The 12,729-nt window shown below is 48.9% G+C and overlaps 1 protein-coding gene across 5 annotated transcripts in view; it reads right to left on the bottom strand.

Moving 5' to 3' along the window:
- ANKRD6 (ankyrin repeat domain 6) overlaps positions 1 to 12,729 on the bottom strand; it is a 751,904-nt gene that overhangs the window by 117,808 nt on the left and 621,367 nt on the right. For all 5 annotated transcript variants that reach the window (XM_069235495.1, XM_069235494.1, XM_069235496.1 and 2 more), the window contains one exon: positions 11,904 to 12,041. In XM_069235495.1, the coding sequence (XP_069091596.1) occupies positions 11,904 to 12,041 (138 nt within the window). The remainder of the gene's footprint in view (positions 1 to 11,903; positions 12,042 to 12,729) is intronic.

The raw sequence follows: 12,729 nt of genomic DNA, 5'->3' as shown, positions 1-12,729 counted from the left end.
TGGCCTTAGGTGGCACAAGGCCATCCTTATATTTGGGCCTAAGTATCTAAGATAGGTGGGGGGGAGTGTTCTTGAAAATAACTAACTCACAAGACTCATGTACATTCCATTGATTACTCAATTTGAAATGTTATGACCTTTTCCTATGAAATACTGAGGCACAGCTCTCTAAGCCCCGATAGGCACTTCAAGCATCAATGGTAGCTTTAGAGACATTGTCCACAACGGAATATATGTGATATTTTTGGTCATATAGCATGCAAAGTAACTACTGGCATCAAAACTTAAGGTAATATACCAGAAAATCTATTCACCCGAAAACAAGCCTTCTATTACACAGGACGTGAGACTGACAAAGCATAAAACCTTCAGACACTGTGTGATGAAAGCCCAATCATTTAGCTACCACCAACACCGTTTGGAGACAGGTGACAGCTGCATCTGAATGAAATAACACAAAGACTTGAGGAGCAGAACTATGGGTAGGCACCATTTACAACAAGGGGCTAACAGTTGGAAGAGATTCCCATATTTATACTTTTTTTGCACCGCATTTGCGTTATTTTTTATGCAAAAACTGCGCTAACTTACAAAATATAATTGTATTTTGTCAGTTTGACCTGCTTGGGCGTAAAAAAATGATGCAAATGTGGTGCAAAAAAAGTATAGATCTGGGCCTAAGTAAGTGGAGTGTTGTGCTTACACAAGGGGAGAATAAACTTCATTTTGCACAACACATATTTACAAGAAAATAAATGTAATCATAACATGTGATGTTTAACCCTACAGAGCATGCACGAGACAGTCACTGTTGAAGCCCCTTGCAGTAGAAATGACTTCTACAAATTAAGATCCTGCTCTCTGTGAAATCCAATACCATGGGGGGCGTGGTCTGGCCACGCGAAGACATGGCCACCTAGTCGGATCACTCTGCTGCCGGCGGGCCCCGGATCGGGCAGGGAGGCGTCCTGACATCTGATGTCCCCCACCCCCCCCCCCCGAGGAGTCGTGGGGGGCCTGTGAGGAGTGGGGGCATCCGTGGATTCCCTCGGTTGGATTCGCGAGGGACCCGTCCTCACCCCCGAAGCCCGATCGGCTGATGAGGCCTGCACGAGGCAATGAAGCCGCGGCCTCCGGTAAAACACCCAGGCCGTGGGCGGAAACAACCAAAAAGGAGAAACGGTGAGCAAACGAGGGGGTGGTGGACGCGCTGACAGCACCTAGGGGCCATCGCGGGATGGGGCCACACTTCAAGAAAAAACCCCAGTGAGCCTGGAACGCCCACCCAGTCCCCCAGCTCCCCCCACAGGCCATACTTACCCTGAGAGGACACATCAACTAAGAAGGAGTCCACCTGTCCTCGCCCGGGCCAAGAAGAGATGAGGGGGAAATACAAGGCCATCAGGCCCCAACTGAGGAGCAGATGAAGGAAGAAGAAAGTTCCCATTAAGTCCCACAGAGCCACATCATAGCAGAGACCCCACTGCACATCCCGCTCTGTAAGGGGCCTGAATAGAGTACATTGCTGGCTCACAGAGCTGCAGGACATCAACGCGAAGAGCAGACATTTTCAAATCCACGTGCTGCTCATTGCAGGGTCTTAGGCCACCCCCTGCTAGGTCAATATACCCCAGCCCTCCCCGACCTCCACCTCCTCTCCTTCCAACCAAGAAGACCTTTCTAGCACCGCATGAGGAGGGGACCCTACCCAGACTCTGTATGACTGCACCTGGTCATTACTACTACAGGAGGGAGGAACGGTAGGCATAGCAAGACAACTGGCGCCGCGTTCCTACACCGTGGAGAGAAGACCCCCAACACTCTGGGCACTACCCTGCATCCTCTACCCTCCTTATTTCACTCTGCTGCACAGGGCCTGGGCACATCTACCGCCACATCTGCGGGGACACAGACCGAGACTCGCATGAGCCCACGGCGACCACGGCAGTGACTCTCCCCCCCCGACGTCGTGGGGAACGCCCACCCATCGATCGCGCAGCCTCTCATCGAGGAGCCCATGCCCCAACCGTACCCTCGCCCCTTGGTGCCCAGAATCTGGCGATGCCAGGGAACAAACCATCAAACAAACACCTGGGTAAACCAGCGAGACAGTTGCTCTTCTTGGAAGCCCTATGACAGAACAGAGCCCCGCCTTCGGCACCCCAGGAACATCTAACCAACCAGTCTAGTGACATGGTGGATGCCTCACAAGGTGCAACAATGGACCGCATCCTGCAGGAGATATCAGCAGTGGGCCGCAGGCTCGAAGGAATGGACAGCAGGATGATCTCCCTAACAGAGGAGACAAAGTCAATGCGCCTAGACATTGCGGGCTTCCAATCCAGTGACCACATTGGAACAACGGGTGGAGACACAAGCCACGCTCGCTGCGGACAGGGACCAGGAGCTCTTATACCTTTGCAGCAAAGTAAACGATCTTGAAGACAGAAGTCGCAGAGACAATGTCCGCTTCCTTGGCTTCCCGGAAGAGATTGTAGAATGCGGACGCGCAATCTTTCCTAAAGAACATCTTACCTCAACTCACTGGCCTCACCTTCGACCCCCCCTTAGAGTTTCAAAGAGCACATAGACTGGGCCCCAAACGCCGAGAGGGGGCCAACCACCCTCGACCTATCATTGCTTGCTTCTTACGACACACGCAGGCATGGCAGCTTTTACAAAAAGCACGCATGCAAGCCCTTTCCGTATGAACGACCTCCAGATACGAATGACGGACAACTTCTCCAAAGAGACCAGTGAACGTAGAAAAGCATTTCTAGCCCTAAACCCCGCCTGCGACAACAGGAGATCAAGTTCGGCCTCTTTGAACCGCCAAGAATGTGGATCACAAAAAATAATGTAACTAAGGACTTCTATGATCCAACGGACCTGAGTCTTTACCTAGACAACATCTCAGACCGTCCGACAGACGCGGCCAGCTGGACCCTACCTCAGACCCAGGCCACACAAGCCCGGAATCCATCATCGATGGAAACAGCTCCTGAACGTCAGGACCATGACCCCTCGAAACCTCCAACAGAGGCAGAAACCTTGAAAGACTCTCTAAAAACTATGACGACAGTGGCCAAATATTGCACACGGTGATTAAACACAATCAGGGGACAGACAGGGATAAGTTCCGCTCTCCCTTAAAACCCTCCCCAGCCCCTACCCGAGATGGAAAGAACAGAACAGGACGTACACCTTGCGGAAAGGGGAAGGAGGAGACATTCTTCTTCAAGCCCCGTACCTACCTACTTGTTCTGAATTTACAGCCACGACGAACGGCAGACGAGTGTTGCATGTAGTTCTCCCACTGTGAACTGTTATCCTTGCTTATTTTGCTCTGAATTTGGGTTGTATCTCCACTGGGCTACACACTAGCCCCTGGTTCCATTTTGGCACTCTGATACCCCGCTCCTTCGCCTGCACCCCACTAGTTGCCCCGCGCCACGCTCAGGCTGGCCCCATATCCACTCTTTCTCCTTGCGGTCCCTGCCTCTGGGAGAACGGCCGATGGTTTTACGTCCACGGCGAATGATGGGTGCCTCCCCTCCCCCCGCACCTGCACACTAAACTGTTGCACAAGACACGACTTCCATCTTCATGACCTCTCCCTCTCCCTTTTTTCTAGTACTGAAGAAAGGATATCGTCCATTGTAAAAGGGTCATGGGGGCTCCTGCTATAGGATACTGTTTTTGAAGATAGGGAAACAGAACAGCGGGGTTACGACGTCCTTGCTACCCCGGGGTGCTTGCCCTTCCTGGTCGTGGGGCCCGCTGGACGGGATGGGGCTCCTCGATCTGGGTCTAGACCCGCAGACTACAGACTCCGAAGGGCAAAGCTATAGTGCTCCGCCTCAGTTCCTTTCATTCCTTCTCCTCCCCCCTATGTCCTTTTTTCCCTCTCCTTTCCCCTCTCTCCCTTCTAGCTACCACTAGCTCAGGCACCCATTTGCACAACCCTCCCCTTTTTCCTCACAGCTCTTTGCCCCTTCTCCCCCGCCCTCTTTCACTTTCGTTCTCGCTCTCTCTCTCTGCTTCTCCTCTTCTCAGGTCGTCCCCTCTTGATCTTGCTCTTTGATCGTCCTAGCTTGATTCCGTCCCCGCTTTCCAATCTTCATCACCTATGACTTTCCCACCCTCCCCACCCGCCACCCCTCAAACCCCCGATCCTTGTCCTCGTCCTTTGCCTCATCTTCCCTCTTACACTAGTGCAAGTACTCATTCCTGTTCCACCTACACAGCCTATACATTCTTGCTTCTAACCCCTCAAGTACCCTTATACCTCTCCTTCTCTTTTCCGTATACATCTACTATCTCCTAACAATAATCAGATGAACCCCACATAACAGCCCCCATATGGCAGGATCCTGCCCGCATACCTCTACTCCCCTGCAGATTATCTCATGGAACGTCAACGGCCTGACCCACTTCATCAAGCGCAAAAAGATACTCTCATACCTCCAGTCGAAACAAGCAGACATTGCCCTCCTACAAGAGACTAACTTATACAAGGAGGAATCTGCCAAAATGCACCGGTATTGGGTGAGGACGGCGTTGTACAGTTGTAGTCCTTCTTCTGGAGAGAGAGAGAGACGAGGGTCCCCCACCAAATGTGGGGTAGCCTTACTAATACGGAAAAATATCACATGTTCGGTTTCTAAAACATGGATAGATACAGAGGGTCATTATGTGTTTGCTAAACTCAAGTTCGGAGACTCCTCCCTCTGCGTGGGGTCCGTCTATGCCCCCACAGGCCCCAAGCACCTGTTCTTTCTGCGACTCAATCGTCTATTGTCGTAAATAGGGACTACCAGAATCATAATAAGGGGGAACTGGAACCTAGTCAGAGATGCGTACTAGACAGAACGGGTCCCTTAGATGTGGCCAACAAAGGAGACAGGGCCCTACAATCTGATGTGATGCAAGACAATGGTTTGGTAGATTACTGGAGAATAGCATACCCGACCGATAAAGAATATACCTGTTTGTCATCAGTACATGGTACCCAGTCCCGCCTGGATTATTTTCTCATATCACACGGCCTGGCGGTGCAGGTCACAGATGCCCGGATACTGGAGGGTGGTTTATCGGACCACTCCCCGGTACAAATCGCAATCCAACTTGGCCTGGCGTCCCCCGGTCGTAAGCCCTGGAGATTTGCAGTCCACCTGTACCGGTCTCCACAGGGCAAGGCACGATTACAAGAACACATGTCCACATACGTACAGAATATTCAAGGCTCTACTGACTCGCGGAGGGTCATGTGGGCGGCGGCCAAGGCGACTGTGAGGGGACAGATGATGAGGGACGCAGCGCTGGCGAATCGGGACAGGAAAATACAAGAAGCGAACCTGGAGGAATTGGTCCGTCAATTGACGAGGCGATACACAGACCACCCCTCCCTCCCTGTGCGGACACCTGGAGGCCGCTCGCATGGCACTCAACGACTTGCACACCACACGAGCTGAGTACGCTCTCTAACGTATACAGGGCAGGCATTACGAGCAAGGGGAGAAAGCAGGGAGACTACTAGCGGCCCAACTCAGTCAGAGAACAGCAGCCATGGCCATATCAGTGCTGACAGCCCGCTCCAGAACAGCGCTTACGCGCCCGCCGGACATGGTTAATGAGTTCGCATCTTACTACAGCCATCTCTATACCCCCGAGTCGACAACTACATCTGAATGCATAGAAACCTTCTTAAATGGTATAGAACTACCCTCCATCCCCGTGGAGGGGTGCACCCTCCTAGAGAGAGACATCAGCCGACTGGAGATATCACAGGTCATTCCTGACCTCGCCTATCACAAATGGCCAGGTGAAGACAGCTTCCCAGCGGAATTTTACAAATGGGCAGGGGATGAAGCCCTTGATGTCTTACACGGAGCGCTGGACGAAGCATTTCAGACGGGCTCCGTAGGCACGATCTCTAATACTGCCACAATAGCGGTACTACCGTAACCCGGACGCAATCCTTTACTCTGTAGCAGCTATCGGCCAATCTCCCTCCTAAAGGGGGACATTAAGATCCTAGCCAGTGTTTTAGCGAACCGTCTACGTAAAGTCATACCCTCACTTATACACCAATCCCAGGTGGGCTGCCATCTGCGTACCCTTTACCAATCCCTATGGACATCTAGAAATATGCCAGAAGCTGCCCTAGATGCGGAGAAGGCGTTCGACCGTATTGAATGGCCATACCTATTTGCGACCTTGAAAAGATTCAGCCTCGGAGAACAGTTCATCTCCAAAGTTCGCCTCCTGTACGATAACCCAACAGCGCGGGTCAATTGCGGGGGCTTTCTCTCAGAACCTTTCCCCATTCAAAGAGGAACCCGTCAGGGATGCCCCCTTTCACCTTTTTTATTCCTACTTGCTATGGAGCCACTCGCGGCCATTATCCGTACCGCCCCCTCGATAACGGGACTCACCTTACCCAGCGGCGTCTCCAAAATTTACCTTTATGCCGATGACATCCTACTCACAATAGCGGACCTTGGGCGCTCCCTTCCTGCGCTGCTGGAGACCATTGAGACCTTTGCCCCCATCTCTGGCTATCGAGTGAATTGGGAAAAAAGCGAGGCCCTCCCCCTCTCACGAATGACAACAAAATCCGACATACACAGACATCCATTTAGATGGACGCCAAAACATCTTAAATATTTAGGAATACTGGTCAACAGAGGACTGGACCACATGGTGATAGATAAACTTACCCCTCTGATTACACGCATGAGGCTAGACTTTGACAAGTGGTCCCATCTGGGCCTCTCCATGTGGGGTAGAGTACAAGTGGTGAGAATGGTTACAGTTCCACACTTTACCTATGTCCTTGGCCTCCTTCCTCTCCGGATACCTCTCTCGCTACTCCGGTCAGTGGATGCAGCGAATAAAACCTTTGTATGGGGCTCCATGCGACCACACCGGGCCCCCGCCAAACTTAAAGCGAGCCGTTCCTACGGGGGTCCGGGCCTCCCCTCGGTAGAATACTACGCCCTAACCTTACACCTGTCGCCCTTGGCCACACTAGCATCGAACATGAGGGAACCACCCCAGTGGGTAGCAATTGAGAAAGCCCTGCTCCCCGATGGAGGCAGTATAGAGAATATCTATTGCACTGACATAGCCTCCCCTACACTCACGAATCCGATACTAAGATCGACGCGAGCAGAATGGAGAAGGGCCCACTCCTTGGTTGGAGTTCACCCCTCTCTGCACACCCAGGCACCCCTGCGGAACAACAACAGACTACGGATAGGAGGGAAGGTCTTTCCATGGCCGTCCTGGAGAGAGGCAGGTATAGTCCATCTGGGCCAGATCCTGCAGGTCGGAGCGATTAGGAATTTTGCCTCACTGCGGTAGAGCTTTGGTCTCCATCCGAGACAAGAATGGCGGTACTTGCAACTCCAACACTGCTTGCAACATAACACAAACATCGCCCATCAAGGATCAAAATCGTCACCTGTGATGCAGTACATCCGAACATGGGGAAAACATAAGGGTGTTATGGCAGGCCTATACGAGGTCCTCACACAACATAAATTCTCTCAAGTCCTTTTACAATGGCAAACCCGACTGCAGAGATCCTTCGACGCAGAAGACCGGGTGGACCTACTAGAGCAGAGGTCTTCAATCTGTGGGTCGCGACCCCCAGGGGGGCCGTGGAGCCCTGGGCAAGGGGTTGCGCATTCCCCCAGCCTCAATTGTCTGTCCGATCATTAAAATGCCTCAGCTGAACTTCGCTTTATTGAGTCTCCTGTGCTATGAACCGAAGCCACACAGACAGCTAAAGACAACTTTGTACCAGGGCTTCTGTTTCCTGAATTAAATGGAAATGTGCGTGCACTAGGAGTAGATCTGCAAATGTAAAGGGTAATCTGCAACTGTAAAAGATGCTGGTTCTGGCTTTAAATTATCGAGTCACTCAAAGCTTTGTGATGACAAACATTTATTATTTTTGAGTAGTAATGCAAAGAGTTAACAACTGCGCTGTGAAGTGTGTGCTTTTAATTGTGATTGTATTTACATAGTTACTTCACCTGAAGGTGTTAAAAGGACAGCTATTAAAAAAAGGTGTTGTATTTGTCTTGTATTACTTAAATCTACATTTTGGAAGCACCCTTTTATCTTAAACCTTTTTGTAATGGCTTATCTTATACTGTGTGTAATGCAAGTATTAAATAATGCCTTGCATATTCACAGTGCTTTCTGTCACAGGCTGTGACTTTGTGGCACTAAAAATATACAAGTCACTATTCTCCACTGCACAAACCAAGATTTAATTATGTTGCTGTCCGGTTACTCACAGACCTCTGCAGTGTTTTAACTAATAGAGGTTTCATAATGCACTATAGAACATTTCCCAGTGCGTAACAACTTTTTTAAATTTATTTTTCATTTAAGCTCACTGTTATTTTAGATGTAGCTACCTGACGATGAAAGACTTAAAAAAACATACATAATATTTTGAGGCTAATTTATTAGAGGCTTGCAGCCCCGGAGCATCACTCTTTTTGACATTCCGGCAGCACAAGCCTCTCAATCATACCTATGAGGCGATGCAAGCCACCCTGCATGGCTTTGCATGGCCTCATAGATATGGAGTAAGGCAAAGCAGCACAAGCTGCTGTGTTCCTTACTTTGCGTCAAGGAGGCGTTCCATGAGCGTTGTGGTGGGTGTTCCCAAGCAACACCCATGGGTTCTGACGCTGCCCCAGATTGACAAAATCAGGTAAACTGGAGCAGTGCCAAAACGTTATGACTCCCCAAAGCAGGCATAATTAGGAAAAACTTTTAATTTCTCCTAGTTTTTTCCTCTTTCCATGTGTTTTGCATTCTGCCACACATAAAGAAAGAGAAAAATGCCTCTCAGGATTGTTTTTGTGCAGGAAGAGCTCTTCCTGCACAAACACAATCCTGCCTTTGTTGGCGCTAGTCAGCAATTTGTGCACCAGCGCATGGGGAAAGGACAGGAATGCACTGTATTTCATAAATATGGTCCTTTCCTGCCCATTATATTGGCATAGGGCAGTGTAGCGGTGCTGCCCTACGCCAAGTCCTCATAAATTAGGACTTTTGTTTTTAGCCACACCTTTGACCACATCCCACACTCACAGACCTTTGGCGTGCTAAACACTGTTCAATATTATTTCCTCACCATAAAAATGATTTGCTGTGGGAATTGGGGACGTTTGTGATTGTCGATGAGGAGTACCAGGTTCTAGAAATTTTTGTCAAGAGGGGGTCCTTACACCTACAAAATTTTGAGAGGGGGTCCCGGCATCAAAACGTTTGAAGACCTCTGTACAAGAGGCATTGGACAGAGGTGTTTGCGAGGTTCGCCTGAAATTCTGCCTCTTTAAGATCATCCATAACTGGTACTGGACCCCACTACGGCTACATTGAGCAGGTCTCCTCCGCACGCAACATGCTGGCGCTGGCCAGAGGCTCAGTGAGATTTACTCGATATCTTGGTTGGCTGCCCGTCGGTCCGCCCTCTGTGGGAGGCCGTCAGCCTCACCCGCTCCACCTCAATTCCGCTCCCAGAACGACTACCTTCCTCTCTTATCATCTTACACGACATGGCCACCCTCCCGGTATTATTGCGCCCCATTCAGAGACTACTGCATACCGCACTCACATCGGCGAAGATATGTATCCTTCGCCATTGGTGCCCGATGGACCCCCCCCACACCGGGAGAATGGATAACGGCGATGACCCGGATAGCTGCATGCAAGAAGATCATTTATAACCCCCAAGACCAGGCTGCCATGTTCCACAGAGTACGGGCCCCGTTCCTTACCGATCCTTTGCCGCCGCAAACACTATAAATACTGCAAACACCGCTCTGTAAATATTAATCCCCCAACTGTGGTTCTTTATCATCTGACCCCACAATAGCACCGTCCGCGGCTCAGAACCCAGTTTCACCCACCCCACCTCCCTTTCTCCCTCCACTTGTGCCATTATCATGATCATCACGCTCATCACCGTTATCTCGACGTTCCCATCCATGCATACAGCCTAACGTCCTTACTCATTGTACATCTCCCTGCAGCTGCTCCTTATCTTCCTTCCCTGCACACTATGACTCACACTCCCCTCCGCCCTCCCTCCTAATTTTTCTTTTTCTTTTTCATTTTCATGAGGCACCCTCATGTTCCTGGACGACCATCTCTCCCTCTGCCTTTTCTCTCTATCTTTTTTCCTCCCTTCCCTTTCCTTTCCCCTACCTCTCCGCTTCCCTCCCTCTCCCCTCCCTTCTCCCGCCTCTTCTCCCTTCTCTCTTCCCCCTCGTTCTCTCTTCTTCCCATTCTCTCCCCTCTCTTTCTCCTTACTAATCCATGACCTCTCACCTCTGACCTCTCACGGATATATTCCCCTACTTCCCTTCAACACTCACTCACTACCTCCTCACAGCCTATTGTATAACCGTATAAATGCCTAAGTGACACGTTCTATATTGTACACCCCTTCGTTTCTCTCGCACAGCCCTATTAACACTAAGCCTGCCGGCTTGCCACCAACTACGTTCTACAATGTTACCCCCCCCCCTTCTGTCCACTGTTTCCTCGATTTTGCCCAGGCTTAATACCCACGAGATCACGACTGATGGTGTATTATCAAGATTATAGTCAATACAATTTGAGTTATTCTTCTAATGCATAGATACTAGAGTTATGTATATGTATAAATAAATAAATATACGTCTTTTCCTTTTCTGTAAACAATGTTGAATAAGTCTGTAAAGGGAGACTCGCGCTTATCCCCCTTTCTGTATCACTCTCTCTTTTATGGATAATAAAATAATTACAACACAAAAAGAATTGCAATGCCATTTGGTGATTTTTTTTCTGTGGTACGGGTTGGAAAAATGTAATGTCCGTCCATAAAAAACATTGCTCACTATACATCCCCCAGCCCCACAAAATGAAAATGACCAAAACAATTACATAACATTTGGCCTGTGTTTCAAAATCTATGACAACCTGGCTTGCTTAAGCAAGGCTGTGGATAAGTGAAATGACAGGTTTATCAAAGCAGTGGTTTCCTGACCCAAACAGTGAAGTCACTAGCACTGAAGTTGCAACCAACAAACAGAGATATATTTTATTGGTATATATCTGTCCAATATATTAAAGTCTCTTGGATAGAAGACCTAAGAACTCATGTTTTATTGCAGCACTTCAAACTACAGCTGCTTGTTGCTTTTCTACTAGAACTGCAGAGGACAGCCACACTGCTGGGAAAGATTGAGTTATTTGTAACTTAAACACCATTCGTCGACACAAGGTTCACCGCATGACCGTGTTTTGCAGAGTGCATGGCAATGTATTAAGTCTAAAAGTACAAAGACGAAGGAATTATGTTCCAGCACTACATGCTCACTTTTTGTCTCAGGATACTGTATATTGAATTCAGTTTGTGTCTTTTGCTGCATTTGTGATGCTGTCAACTACGAACCCTTGTCGTTGGTAGGTTTCTGTAGTGACTCATAGTGAATAGTTGCTGTGATATAGGTTTGGTGTTTTAACCTGCACATAGTAGCTGTCATAGACTGACAAAAACACCACTGTGATACTCTACATTGCCACATCTGGCTTGTTCACTTAAAGAAGGCGAACGAATACTGGGGCAGGTTGAACCAATGAAAACCGTCTCTGGTCTTTACAGAGCTACCATTGGTCTGCCCCTTTTTATGCAGATGAAGCAAGTGGGAAGGTATTTGCCACTGTTTCCCGGGATGCCACATATATTTGCTTACTGACACTGTTTAGAGCATCACCAAACACACATGCATGCACACACAAAGAACCATCAAAAAGCCCTAGGTCAGCAGTATTTGCTGTAGAAGTGCCTTCCCTCAAAGTCAGGTACATGTTACTTTCCTCAGTACCTTTTCTCTATGTTTTGTCTTCTTGCTCTTCTTTAGCTTGAGCTCAGGGGATGAAGGGTGAGGCTCGTCTTTCTTTTCTTCTTTTTGGGCTGGTGCCTGTTCACTGCTGTGAGTGTCATCAATGGCCGAAACGCTTCCCTAAATTTAAGAGAGTGAGAAGTCAGGTAAGTATTGTAGATGGATATATGGCACGATATCAGCTCCTCTTTTTTCTACTGCTGCTTGAAACATTTAGTTGCTGGGCAAGACCTAGGTGAGTGCACATTTCTTAAAGAGTTAGTAGCTTAGATTCACTGCTATATTCTTCATCTATGTAATTAGGAAGTGACCTTAGAAGTGGATACGTCACTTGACTTTGATAATGAGGATGCCTCAGAACGCTGGCATGTGAAGTAGGGAGTGGTCTTCTGCCTGTGTTTCTGAAAGTGTGATAGAGATTAGTCATTACATGGGAGTTAGTAGCAGTAATTGGGTCTCCAAGTTGAAAAATAGCAGCAATATTAATTTACCTTAGTAATGTGCAAGTGGTGCATGAGTGCATCTGCATGCATGTGCGCTTCTACCAATGATACCTGTGCAGGAGGTAGGATTGAGAATTACACTATGTTTAGGCAGTGGTGATAGGGTTGATGGATCTCACTTTTCACAAGATCTTAGTGAGTAGATGGTAAGCAGTGGGCGCGACCTCTCTGCAGTGATAGTGAGGGAAGCTGCAGAGAGGGCCTCGGCTCAGGAGTAATTAGGCCACTAGTAGGATCCATCAGTAATTAGGTCACTGGCAGGGTGAATCTGAACATGGGAGGGCAAGGGAAGGGGGAGCTGAACT

The sequence above is a fragment of the Pleurodeles waltl genome, chromosome 5, assembly GCF_031143425.1.
Source record: "Pleurodeles waltl isolate 20211129_DDA chromosome 5, aPleWal1.hap1.20221129, whole genome shotgun sequence".
Lineage (NCBI taxonomy): Eukaryota > Metazoa > Chordata > Amphibia > Caudata > Salamandridae > Pleurodeles > Pleurodeles waltl.
The sequence above is the reverse complement of the archived record's forward strand: the minus strand, read 5'-3'. Positions and strand labels throughout refer to the sequence as shown.